Source organism: Corella eumyota, chromosome 2, assembly GCF_963082875.1.
Source record: "Corella eumyota chromosome 2, kaCorEumy4.1, whole genome shotgun sequence".
Classification (NCBI taxonomy): Eukaryota; Metazoa; Chordata; class Ascidiacea; order Phlebobranchia; family Corellidae; genus Corella; species Corella eumyota.
In genome coordinates this window covers 13,929,064-13,943,349 of record NC_137491.1, presented here as the reverse complement: position 1 = coordinate 13,943,349, position 14,286 = coordinate 13,929,064, and the positions used below count along the sequence as shown (strand labels likewise).

Here is a 14,286-nt window from a genome sequence, read left to right as displayed (position 1 = left end):
ATTATTATATAACGTTAATTAATGTCATTTTATAGCACAATTGGTTCAAAATAGTACTACTTTATATCGTTTACACAGTGCATAACACATTTGGTTTAAAATAGAATCGTTTTTACAATCATTATATAATACTGTTTTGTGTTTACTATTTATCAACGAATATTTAATTTTTGGCATGTTGCGTTTATGTTTATAAATTGCACATCCTGACTATGTCAACTTAAAATTTATTAATGTTTTAAGTAAACAAAGCGTCTGTAATTGAATATTGCGCATCGTTAACCGAATTCAGTAGCTGTTTTGCCATTTTTAAAACCAGAAATTTGTGCCGGTAACTGAAAAAACGCACTTGGATTGGTTTAGTTTCTATTTTCTGTCCGCCTGATCTGGTAAAGGTAATTTTTTTCCCGAATCGTTTTACTTCTTCAATGTCGAATTCGTCAAATGAGAGGCCAAGTTTTGTTTTAAATAATTCACGCACAATTTCCTCTAGATTTTCGCCGTCTATTTCCGGTATTCTGTTAACAATCACATTTCGTTCTCGCGTAAAGTTGTGCACTGCAATTAGCTTTTCCTTCTGTCGTTTTACATCTGCCTCCAAATTTCCCACAGCTTGAACTAATTGCTCGTGGTTAACCAGAAGTCTGTGTTGTGCTTCTTCGAGTTGGCCAACAGATTTAACCAGTGTCTGTAGATTGGACTCAGTGTGACTTTGAGTTAGCGCCAGAACAAACATGGATGTCATAAAAAGCAGACTTAGCAGGATACACGGGTTGCACAAAATTAAAACGACGGCTGATGTCCCACTGGCAGGCTTATACTGTTGCTCTGACATTTTTAATTTTTGTAACAAAAGTTGTTTCATTAACTTTCAAAAACGATCAAAATTAGTTCAGTTATGTTAGTAAAATACCTGTACCGGACGAACGGTAAAATTTAATCAGTTTTAACGTTTTAACATATTATGAACTGCAACAAACAAAACAATAGTGCTTTCAGCAACGCAACTGCTAGTAGGTTAAAAATGTTAAACTCTAAATTAAACAACAATACTAAGCGTAAGTTTATATTTTTTTAAAACCTTATTTGTCTTATTGCTCCGTTTCTAAATTGTTTTAGTCTTTCGAAATGCTGAAATAAAGTTGTTGGCTTGTAAATGCCCTCAGGCAACATCATTTATACTAAGTTAACTATCCATTGTATGCCATTAAGTTTTTTGTAAATTATGAATAAAAAAAGTTAAAATTGAATCTTAAGCCGTGCAAAATGTAATTAGTTAAAAAACAGTATGCTATTAAGCTAACTTGTTAAATAATTATAACTTTTCTAAAAAAATGTTTATTTATCAGTGAAGTTGGAAATTGTTTTAAACGATAACAAATTGAATTTATTAATATTAATTTCTTATCATTTTGGTATGTTAAAAACTTCTTTTAAAAAACATTTTGTTTGAACAACAAGGTGTAAATTAAATATTTAAAAAAATAAAGTAATTTGATCTTCTTTTAGGCCACAAGATACCGCTCATGAGGTTTTCTCTCAATTTTTATTAGGGTAAAAAAAGGCATTTTTTTTCTTGTTGTTTTTGATTTAAAAAGTTTTTACTTTTGATGAGAGAAAAGAAAGCTGTCCGCAATTACAGATTTTAAAAACGTTTTGATTTTTAGTTTATTTAATTTTAAGTTTGTTATTGTTTAGTTTATTTGGAATAGTTTGGATTTAGAAGTATAGTTACTAAACTATTTTGAAGCTTAGTTATTGAAATTAATTTTGTTTAATATTGTTTAGTTAGTCATTTTGGCATTAACAAACAAGCAAATCCAAAAGTTTTAACAACTGTTTAAGTAAATAACAGAATAAGTAGCTAAATTTTACCACTTTTAATAACAGGATAGGTAAAAACTCTTCGTTTTTTTTATTGTAAAATAATCAATAGCGAATAATTAACTGCCTTGCTAAGTTTTTTAAAATAATCTTTAATATGTAAACATTATTTATCAGTTTGTTTTCCTCTAAAATAAAAAAAAAAGATTTAACAGATTAATTGTTTTGAAAAGTTTTAGCAATGAGTTTTAAATGACAACAACTCATTAAAAAACACAAAAGATTATAAACTTTAATTGTTAAAATATTTATAAACCTGACTAGTGAATACCAGCTTTGTATATAAATGTTGGATTCGAAAAATTTGAGCCTCTGATCGAGAATACAAAAATTCTGGACCATCTTGTTTAAAGGATTATTTGCAAGAAACCAACATCGAAAAGATGGGCTATATTTTTAAAGCATCAGTGATATTTTTCTCAATAATAATCTCATGTCAAATAATCTCAGCAACAGGTATGCAAGTTTTTTACAAAAATTAAATAAATTTAAACATTCATTTGATAATAAGCAAACTCCCCATATTAAAATCTTAGGTTCTCAGAATAATATTGTTATTGATCTTACGTAGTTTTGCCAATCGAATTGGTTCATTTATTATAGTTCATGTTACAAAGTATTTCCTTAAAGGCTTACTAGTAGCTCATCTGCCGTATAATTTTAAAGGCATCTAACATTAGGCTAATTTGGGATTTTAAATGGGGCCATTCAGGCTTTATCTGTAATGTAACAGGGGTTTAACTATCAGTTTGAATATGTCTAGAGTCTTAAAAATTCCTAAAAAATGTTTAATAAAACTTTGATTTTAATAAAATTGTTAAGATTAAATTAAAAGTTTCTTTAATGAACTTAAAAATTATTGGATTTTCCCACGATTAGTTGCTGTACTTGAAATTTGCCTGCCTTAGAATGAAGTATCATGTAAGGGCCCTGCATATGTGTTGAAGAGCAACATTGTCACACATACAATATTACCAAACCACAACATTTTTGTTTAATTTTTAACTATCAGCTTACTCATTGACAATATTTAAAAAATCCTTATTTGGTGTATAACTTTTACTTTAAATCTTTCACATTTTATATAGCATAAATAAATTTTTTAGTTATACATATAATTTTTATTCAAACCTGATTTATTTTGGAAAAATTTACAGCTTTAAATTGTGCAACTCAAAAGAATGTTTGTGGTATTCATGGAAAATGTATAACTTTACCAGATGAGAATGGGGATGGTGTTTGCAGGTAAATTTAATTTTTTTAATAATGCTTTAAAAAATCTTTTATTTTTTGAAAAATGTAATTTGACACCACTTAAGGTTTGGAGCCATAATTATATTTAAAGCTTAATTATGCCAATTATTTTGTCATTAAATGTGATTTGGTCCAAAACAACCTGAATATGTGTTTCTCCATTTTTGGTAACAATCGGTTGTCAGACAGCACAATTAAGTTCATGTTAAAATTGAGTGAGCTTTTTAAAGCCATAAAGTGTAAAGGTTTTTTTGTACATTAACTAAAAAACGGACAAATTGAAAAGCAGGTAGGCCATTCCTGTCATTTAAGAGTTCTAAGTCGCTTTGTTAAAAATAAGAAATCGCATGTTGACCGAACCACTTAAAAATTGTGGCCATCCTATTTTCAATACTATCCCGTCGATGAATACGATAGTATTATACTAGGTGCCACGCGACGTAATACTATGGGCTAGGTCATTTACCAGCTGGTTAATTGTTGAAGTCTCTATAATCCTGGGTAGCAGGTGTCTCTATTTGACTCCAGCGCTTTTTGCGTGGATCAGCCAAATATATTTATCAACATTGCGCTAAATCATGGAATAAATACCATTCAGTGTACCCTGAATTGGGCGATATAGAGTGCACTTGTAAGCTTGTTTATATGAGTTAGTCGGTTGAAGTCTTGAAAATAACTGGCACAATGCCCAATTTTCTTAATAAAATAATCTGATTGTCCTAGTTAGCGCCTCGCCGATTTTCGACAATTATTTCTCTTATTGTTATTTTTGCGCGCCAATGCCATCGTTTAAATCAATTCGCTTCGTGTGCAATATGCCGGTCATGAATATTAGATTAGCCCTGTTTTTAAATTTTAACGTTACACTTAATTGTTTTGGTTATTAAATTTACTCGGTTCGTTAGGCTGTGGATTTAATTCTTAAAAGTTTTCAGCAAAATCAGGGCAACGGCAACGCGCTGGTAATTATCTAAAATAGCGTTAAATTAACAGGGTTCATTTATGTTTTCTAAACGCTAGTTTAAATTTTAAATGTTTAGGTTAATAATTAAAGGTTTTTATTTTAATTAGTTTATTGAATTTGTGTTGGAATATTTTTAATTATTGAAATCATTATAGTTTAACACACAATATATTATTATATACTACCACTTGTCAAGCTATTGTTCCCCTTATTCTACATGTGATTGTGTTTACGGTAGGCTCTTACACAACATGAGAATTGTACACCCCTGTATGTTCCCATAATGTCGCATAGGTTATGTCTTTGTTGTCATTGTAATCAAAAGTATGTGTTCCTGTCTTGATTTCGAAGCTCGGTATTCAGTTGCATATTTTTACCGCAAAATCGCCATGTCTTATGTTCCAACACGTATCAATCGACTGAATCTCAATAGCTAAACTTGTAATGTTATTTTAAGGCTATCCAAAAGTTGAAACTTTACATGTTGTCGCGCTTATTGTTAACTAAAATATAACAATGGAAAACGAATAGTAAATTTGAAAAAATAGGTTATAAAGATATGGTCAACTAGCACTAAATTTACTGATTTTGATCTTTAAAACCCGCGTTCATTCCGTATTTAAACAATGACGTAACGTCGTTTTTATATTTGTGCTATGTTAAAAGGTTTTCGCAGTTTCCTAAGTCAAATAAATACCTTCTTTTAACCTGAGGACACGAACCAGTTAATCCTTTTTGCGCTTTCGGGCGATGAATCCAAGAATTTGTTTATTCTTGTTGCGCCATCGCTAGTTCACTTTTGTTCGGGGTAATATCCGATTTCGTCTAAACGTCGCATTCCTATCTAAATTGCTATTCAAACCAGAAAGTTTTTCTTGGACAAAATGAAACGACCTAAAGCTCTTTGTTATGTTTTCGTTATCCTCCTTTCCTTATGTATATTGATCTAGTTTATTTAATGATACACACTTTGTCAATAACTTAAGGACAGTTTACTGGTGGACATTAGACGTGCGGTCAACACAAAGCCCCCATAAGTATCCTCTTCTTACAATACAATACTACAAAGAAAAATGACTCTTATTTGACGTACATCTGGAAACCAATTACCAAGAATAATACCACGCACACGTTTATTTTGCGTTTATATTAAATATTAAGGCTGTTTTGTTTTAAAGGTGTGTGTAGCAGTTGCATGCATGAGCCACCTTGGCGGGCGTTTTAAAGTTTATGGTAAAGTGGTACAAGTGGGTATATGTCAACTTGTCACAATGTGCCATATTGCCTCGTGTCGGTTTCCTGAACACGTGATTTAAAAATTAGGTTTATTTTTTTTAATTGGTTTTGCTAATAATGACAAACAAGCAAATATAAAACCAAAAAATGTTAAAACAAAATTCCGCCGTTTTTTTTCTGCTAATTTATTTTAAAAGAACAACACGCTTCTATAGAGGTTAGATGGTGTATTACCTTATCGTAATAATGTGTGTACATTGTGTACACTTTAAACATATTTCTTATCAGTAAAGCTAAATTCTTTTAATCAACGTTAATATTTTATTCTAAAACCGCAGTTAAGGTTCCTTAATCAAGGGGGTTTGCTATTAGTGCAAAGTAAATAACACGAAATATAGGCACCCCTTTAAAATATCACTTGTTATTGAAAGAATTAAAAAATGACGATAATAACGCGTCATCGAAAATTATAAAAAAACAAACTAAAAAATTTAGCGACAGGTGCAGGACAGTTTCGGTATTATTTTATCGTTCTAACCGCCAATTTTATTTTCTTGTTCTACTGATGTTCCCATGGGTTTAAAAATTTTTTATTATTGAAAATTAATCTATATTGTTTGTGTTTGTAAAATTACTGTTATTGGTTAATGGTACCAATTAAAAAATAATAATCCATGCCTATGGTTTTTGGCCTATTGTGTAGATTGAATTAAGAAGTTTTTTTTTTAAATCTATTAATTTTATGTAAATATTGTATATGGCAATTATTAAATATATACTGTCTTCTTCTTAAATCCGGAATTTGTCATTCGGCCATGTTTTTGACGCTTTTGAATGTGTTATCAACGAAATAGTTTAGTTTAAATGCTATATTTTAGTTGGTTTCATTTTTTGACCGGTTATGTTTAATGTTGTAAAAAAAGGATTTTAAATTTTGTTCCGCTTATCAAGGGTAATTTTAAATAATTAATTTGTTTACTTTTTGGTGCAAAATGTGTTAACAAATTACGTTAAGTTCATGTTTGCGGCCAGTCTCGACGTGTTGTGCAAAGTTAGCGTTGTTTATTGACCCAATTTCCCATCCTTTACTACGGCTACTTCCAGTTGTGTGCTTGGTGATAATGTTTGCGATGCTGAAGCGCATTTCCTTTGACATTTCCGCAACGGCGTGGGAAGCCCGCCCTTGGACTTGGTTTTAAAAAATACTAAAATCTTTTAGCTCAACCCTAAGCCATGCTGTTATCTACCAGGGTCAAACGTCGATTATGTGCGATTCGATGTCGTTTAAGCCGCCTTGAAATACATACGCTTCATCATAATCGTTATGATTAGCGTACCGGACCTTAAAAGTCGATTTTCTTTTAAAATTATAAAATTCGAAAAAGTTTTATTTTATGTTTATGTTCTTGTGAATTTGGTGGACCGGTGTCTACCAGCCTACTTAGAGTTTATAGATTCTGTAGAACTTCCGCCCCTCGCTTGATTAAAGTTACGAGTGTGCTTCGCTGAGATATAGTTAAACTTACAACCTGAAAATTTTGGTTACAACCAGGCAATGTATTACAGGAAATTTCTATAACTACTATTTGTGATTGTTTACGATGTCGAATCGAACATCTTAATTGCTTGTTTTATAGCAAACAGAAAAAACAACCGAAAAACTAGAATTAATATTTTTTCTCCTTTTATTTAATTTTTCTTTTTTAACAAAGTATCACTTTACCACGTGTCGATCGCCTAAGGCTATAAATCACGTAAGCCATACTTCCAATATTTGATTAGAAAATTACTTCAAACGTACAAAAAGCTCTCTTTAATATTGAATGCTTCTAAGGATATTTTTTTCAGATTTATAGCTTTTTTTATTTCGAATCTATTCTAAGGTGTATATAATAAGCTCTTATTTAAACCGATTTTTAACTTAAATATGTTCGTTATTGGCGTAGTATGCCTATAGCAAGGCTGTTTGGTATTTTGTGATAAACAAGTTTAACCGCGCATATCTACAGGTGACAATTACTCTTCTGCGTCACAAGTCGCGGTTCGTTTTTTGATTTGCTCGTTTGTTGTGTTTGTACATTGTCTTGTCGCTCAATTTATTAAACAAGTTTCGATGTATTTTTAAGCGTCTACCAAAACCAACTTTGTCCACTTCAACCGAAATATTACACAATATCGAAGAATTTTCCTCGTAAACGGTGTTTTGTCGCTTAAACGCGCACAGTGCTCTAAGAAACTCCGCCAGATGCCCGATAAGCCTGAACCGCCAGCGATACGCTTTCAATACGAAGCCCCTTTGCACTTAAAGAGTTTATCAGCCACTTGTATTCCACAAAAGTCTTTATAGCACATTTTAGAATATTGTTGGCGAAGTCATGTGGCGCTTAAGTCAAACAAAATCTGTCGACCCTGTTATTTTCTATTGTGTCGTTCAGACTTTGGGAATGTTAAAAGCAAGCTTTATTTTGTTGTCTCGAAAGTTTGGATTCAACCAACGGAATAAACTTGGTTTTGTGTTGGACAGTATTTGACATTAACCGGCTTGTGTATGTTAAGTATGTGTTTTACAACTTACACTAAGGAAGCGTTATTGTTGTATAGAAATGACGTAAAGTGTAAATCATGCAAACTAAAATACGTGCATCTTTAATTCAGAAAAACGTTTTTTGTGATTAAGAAAATAGCAGTTACCTAATATCTTTGCTTTTAAATTAGATACGGTCGAACGACTATAAAACTTAAACAATTGTACCAAACCTTAATTTAATAAATGTGCTTTACTACCAAGCCTTGCTTAATGTTACCGAAGTCAATGCATCGTATGAAGTGCCTAGAAGCCCTGGGTGTTAGTATTTCAAACAATTTTTTATTTTGTATTAGCTGTTTTGTTTCATGGGTGTTTGGTTAGGTAATTATGTTGGGTAAAATGAGGCGCATGCTACTGTATTGGAGAACAATACAGTATGCGGTTATGTAACTTTCACAAATCTTTTGCGGTTTTTGCAACGCGATACGCCAGGTTAAATCATCTTAATTAGGCTGTGCCTTTTCGCGGCAATAATAACAATCATGTTATACCACAGTTAAGTTTGAACCGCAAAGTTCGGCTTAAAACCCCAACAAGCAGAACGCCAGTACGTAATATTATCAGGCAAAATTTCGGCTTTTTTCGGCATTTCCAGATCGACAACCACACACACAAAACGAAATGCCACAAAACATGAAGCCGTGAGAACATTCTCGGCGGCTGTGTTTTTTTCTTGCCTTTCTCGTTATTTGTTTTTTGCCGATGCCACTTTTTTCGAAATTTAGGGCCCCTGGGCTTGGACCTCGCACCCAAGCCGCTTAAAACAATAACATAATCTTTATTCGTTGTTATTTACACGACATAAAAAGCCCTTTTAATTGCTGGGTTGGTGCATTACGCCAGATGAATATATACTTTGAATGCTAGTTGTGGCGGATTTTTTTAAAAATATTGTGATTTAGACCTCTTTGTTCGTACATTATTGTTATATTTTTTTAAATCTTATAATGACTATCCTGGTCTATTTACGTTTAAAAATTTTTTCGTAAATTTTTTTTCGGTAACAGAATATTTTAACGGCGCTGCAAAAAAATAAATTCGTTTCATCTCGAAGGATTTAAAAAAGATATCGTTTTGTTATTCCCACGAAAGATACACGGTTTAAGGGATTAAAAGTCAGAATAATTTGTGTATTAATATCACACCTTGCGGCAGCTGCTAATCGTATTGTCGTAAAACACGTTTTACCTCAACAAGCTTAATCCATATAGTCTTTACGCGAATAAATTCAATGGAATTTTACTGCATAAGGTGTACGTGGACAACCAAAATAATGCCCAAAATTGCAATTTTGTCTGGTCTGTTGGCAAATTTATTTCTGGAGTACAAATTTTTTATGTACATATCGCCTCCGGGATAGCGTCTGCATTTTTTAAGGATGTAATTTACGATCGAAAAGCGGCATGTACTTTAAAGAGGTGTTTACACGTTCGTTAATTTAATTACCAAACACAAATCTATGTATAATGGCCAATAAACGGGTAAATTATTTGGCTAAAACGTTGTTTTTGTTTTCACATTAGTTACTGATTTGACAAAGACCCAGGTTCGTTAATCAGACGCAAACCGCGTTTCTTGGATATTTGAATATAGTTGCCGGATTAATGGTGTTAAATATCGGATTATAGTCATCTGGAAATTAAATATTTATTACTATAGCGATTTGTTATTTATAAAAACAAACAAAAACGCCGCAATTTAATGGATTTAAGGAAAAAAACTTGAAAACTGAAAAATATATTTTATGATAATGTTTAAATCTTTATGGCTTTAGAGAATAATAAGCGAACTGTATATTAGCGTTTGAGCATTTAGGCGTTAAGTTACAACTATAATCCTAAACTCCGTTAGTGTAACACGACAATTCACTCCGCTTATTATTGCTCTAATAATTCATAAGTTGTACTTTAACGCGTAGTAAGTGGTATTAATTATTAACACGGCCTGTAATTCGTTTACTTCGACCTCTTTTCGCCCGGGCAGCTTTTCGGCGTCCATCAAATGTAATCCTATATCCATCTAGCGGTAAAATGACGTGAAATTGTGATAAAAACGAATTGTCCAGTCGCGGTAACAATTGTTTTACTCAATTCGTCCGCGTTGGGTTACTTATACAATTTTCCAAGTAAAACAACAGGCTAGTTTGTTTGGTTGGTAATTGAAAACGCTGCTATATACACTGTTTTATTGTGTTAACTATGTTTCTTATCTTTGGAAAAATACTTCTAAAATATTGTCAAATAATTAAGTAGGACAGTTTTCTTTTAAGTTTTTTAAAAAAATTAACATAATTATAACGTCTAAAAAATCGTATTTTTTTAAAGCTTGTTTTAATATTTGATTTTAATAAAATTTCTGAAGGTGTCTAGTTTTTGTAACGCTTAGTTAAATTTTGGACACGGTCTAATGAGATTGTAACACCTCGTCTATTTCTTCCCATTAAACGTATTGCTGTGGTTAGTTAAAGCAAGCTTTAATTTCATTTATTTTGTTTCGTGTCATTCCTGTTGGACTAAAGGCCAGTGATTTTGTTCAAAGATTTATAGTTCGAAATTGGCTTGTGATTAGTCAGCTACGACTTCCCGTATGATTTAAACTTTAAATTTTGGCAAATTTTTTTATGATTTCTTTGTAAAAACAATTTGCTACGTGTTTTGATGCATGGTCCTGCGCGTGATTTTATTATAGGTAAAAAACCTGTTTTGGTTGGGTTTAATGGAAAATATGTGTTAATACGGTATTTCTCTAATTTACACCTTGTAATTTAGATTCTATGCCCTACAGTTTAATTTTAAAGACAGTATTTTCATTAATCAACATAAAAAATGACTGTGTCTCGTTTAACTCGTTGCGATCAGACATTAGTTCGGTTGATTAACCAATAGGAATAAAAAAAGTGCCCTAAATGTAACCCGCGAATCAATACATTAACGTTGGTGAAATTTATTGCTGTTACGTCGCTTAATTACTAAATCATTTGTATCCTGGGAATAGATATAACGATTTGTGCCGTTAACTTGCAAGTTGTAATTATATGACGCTACGGGTATCGGTCTAAATAATTGTAATGCTTAATTATCCGAACATAATACGCTGTGTGAATGTAGCTATAAAAGTCCTCCTGCATTTGCAGTTATAAATAACTTGTTTTTAGTTTTAAGGTTTGAAACCTCGGTAATCTACATAGCACGGTAATTAAACTGGACCAGTGCTATCGGTCGTTTAAGTGCTGCTGTGCACACATATTTGTCGATTTATCAAGTGGCCAAATTAAAACACGGCGCCTAAAAATCATAACCACACGTCTTATTACCTACTGGAAGAATTTAGGAGCTTGTTGATGTTTTGTAATATTATAAAAACGTGCCAAAATGAGTCATTAGGCTAAATCATAACCTAATTCAAGTGCTTAAGGTTTAAGAACTGCTATTTCTATAATAGATAAATATTACAAAATTAAAAACATGAATGAGATTTTTAATTGAATCGAAAACAATTTGGCGGAACAGACGACACCATTTTATTGACAATAGAACATTTTTTTACTAACCCCGCTTTTACCTTTCTATAAAAAATGCCTATTAATTTGGGGCGTCCTTAAATTTTTAAAATTTAGGTGTTAGGCCAAATGTTCATTCGGTCAGATGTTTTTTTGATCATAAGCAGATACCGTACATACTAACCTAATTTTGTTTTTTGATTAATTTTTGCATCGCCAATTTTTAAACCAAAATTGTTTGCAGGTGTAACAAAGGCTACGGTGGTGAGACTTGTAACATCAACAGCAAAATATGTGACCCTGAACCTTGTTACAATGGCGGTACTTGCGTCTCAGAGATCATGGATGAAATCATTGACTACTATTGTTTATGTCCTCCCGAATTTACCGGACCCGACTGTGGCCAGAGAGTCGAATCGACTTGCCAAGGTTGTAGGCATGGAAGTTGCGTTTCGGGTGTCTGCAAGTGCATGAACGGCTACCAAGGTACAAATTAACTTTTTTTTATTAACTTTTTTTTATTAACTAGAATTTTATTTAAATTAATTTAAAAAAATAAATTAAATGTTAAATTAAGGTATTTTTATCTTCCACACAATAGTTAAATCAAATTTACTTTTAAGCATGTCTTTAGACTTTTTTAAGAAATAAAAAATCAAATTAAATGCTGCAGGTGCGAGCTGTAACCAGATCGACCCATGTTCAGATGAGCGGGGTATCTCACCCTGCAAAAAGGGGGCAACTTGTACCTCCTTGCAAACGAACTCGCGACAGGTCGATTATTCTTGCGACTGTCCCGCTGGCTCGACAGGCAAAAATTGCGGCACAGATGTGAATGAATGCAGTGATAATCCATGCAAGGTAACCTTATGACTTAGGAAAAAAAATACATTTTGTTGAAATTTTTTAAATTACTGAAAATATAAACCTGTGTATATTATATTAAAGCTGGCTTTAATATAAATAAGGCTAATCCGATTTTAATTGTTCGCGTCGAACAAGTTAAACGATATTCTGAGAATCGTTTTAGACTTGTCCGTATCAAAGCCCCGGTCTTTTGTTTTAAGCAGACAACAGCGAAGTGTAAGCAATATCTTACAATAGCTAGCTAAAAAGTTCGCGTTTTACTTGTTCTATGCTTAATTGCTTACAGTTTATAGGGTGTATAACGTTCCATTGTGTGTGTTTAAATTTTGACGTCTCTACCGTTTAAATTACAAGCTAAAAATGACGAAAATTAAATGATTTTATGTGTACGGCTAAAATGGTTAAAAATATAGAGGTTAATCGTTATTTAATTTCCGCAAATTGTACCTTTGTTGTAGGTTACCTATTCGAACCGTCGAAAAACCTTCTTTTTTATCAGATTTTAATGTGAATTACCACTCTATACTAGTATTTAGTAAACCTTCTAATTATTTTCGCTACCCCAGTAATCCGCTGGTATTCTTGTTTTGAATGAATATTTCCGCTTGGAAATTGCTGTAACAAGCAACCAAAGCTCTAAGTGCCCCCTAAAATGCCAGGAATTACGCAGGAAAATATAAAATTGTTACTTCTCGTTGAATTACTTTTTATTTAAATTTTTCGCAAAATGAAGTCACTGTGAATTACGAAATATTAAAGTTTTTTTGCGAATTTGCCAAACTCCGATCAGTTATACATTTAAAAAGTGCTGCTTTAATTTTAGAATAATTTATATATACATAATTTTACATTTTTGTAAAATTAATTAACCTCTTTACAACGTTAAATTAAATATGTGTATATTACCTACATCCAAACAATTTTAGCGCAACGGTTTTAGTGACTTTTAACAGTTTAAGATCAGTTTAACTGATTAGTTAACCGTGTATACACATAAGTATTGATAAATTCTATGTTGTTATAAAATATACAAGACATACATTAGACTGAAGTACATGACAGAAATGTTTTTACATGTACTAAAAAACGAATAGATGACGTCATGCATTGGTCGATAATTTCACGTTATGACCAGCCGATTATTAAGCTCTTGCGCACGTATACTTGTAATTATTTCTGTATTGTTAAACGTATATGGGCTTGCGGTGTTGCGTGAGCAGGTTAAAAATCCTGAGGTGTAATTCGAAGCCTGAGAAACCATTCCGTGTTTCGCAACGGAGCAAAGCGTACACTCCTTGTGTTTTCCTGTTAAAACTGTTGGCGTTTGCGCGTTTTCCTTGGCTCTGGCATCTGTTTGTCGTACGTCCGTGCCTGTCGACTTAATAACAATCCTGCACATGTCCGTAATTCCGAATCACTTAATATTTATGAAGCATTTTGGACATTAGAAGTGATATCAACCCCGCCGCCTGGCGCGCACCCAGTTTACGCTCCGCCGATGCGCGACGTGTGCAGCGCACACACGCCGTTGCCATAAAGCGCACGCGTGCAAGAGCCTTAGCGTGGGAAAGTTGTCGCTCGAGAACCGAAAAGGAGGCTCGGACGGGATTAAACAAAGAAGGCTCGCTCTCGTTTTCCTCCCAGGAGAGCAAGAGTGGGAGAGGAAAGAGCAGGCAGTAGTCTGTTAATTATGAGCGGCGTTATTGTGTACTAAATAAGTAGCGGCTCAGTATTCGGCCGCGATCGCGGTCGGGTGTTTATAAGTGACGGATTTTTGCCTTTACGCTTCAGTGGTTTGTTGCCTACACTCGAGTATTCTCGAGGACGTCGAAAATAAAACTTCAGAGAGGTCAGTAGACCCCTTCACACCACTTTCCAATTGTTTTTCAATGGCAATCTAAAAGAGAGCAAAATAAATTCCGAGAGGTGTTACCTTAACCCCCCAGCTGGATTGACAAAATTTCTTGGAAGTTCGTGCAGTTTTATCGAGATTAT

The 14,286-nt window shown here is 32.9% G+C and overlaps 2 protein-coding genes across 3 annotated transcripts in view; one reads left to right on the top strand and one right to left on the bottom strand.

The window, feature by feature from the left end:
* Positions 1-238: 238 nt before the first annotated feature.
* On the bottom strand, positions 239-895 carry LOC145742476 (uncharacterized). The gene has a single exon (XM_082560252.1). It carries the CDS (start codon positions 863-865, stop codon positions 239-241), a length of 627 nt encoding a protein of 208 aa, XP_082416378.1. The 5' UTR covers positions 866-895.
* Positions 896-2,060: 1,165 nt separating this feature from the next.
* LOC145743617 (uncharacterized) overlaps positions 2,061-14,286 on the top strand; it is a 32,581-nt gene continuing 20,355 nt past the window's right edge. For both annotated transcript variants that reach the window (XM_082561621.1, XM_082561620.1), the window contains exons 1-4: positions 2,061-2,340; positions 3,042-3,129; positions 11,669-11,910; positions 12,098-12,285. In XM_082561621.1, the coding sequence (XP_082417747.1) occupies positions 2,268-2,340; positions 3,042-3,129; positions 11,669-11,910; positions 12,098-12,285 (591 nt within the window). In that variant the 5' untranslated portion in view covers positions 2,061-2,267. The remainder of the gene's footprint in view (positions 2,341-3,041; positions 3,130-11,668; positions 11,911-12,097; positions 12,286-14,286) is intronic.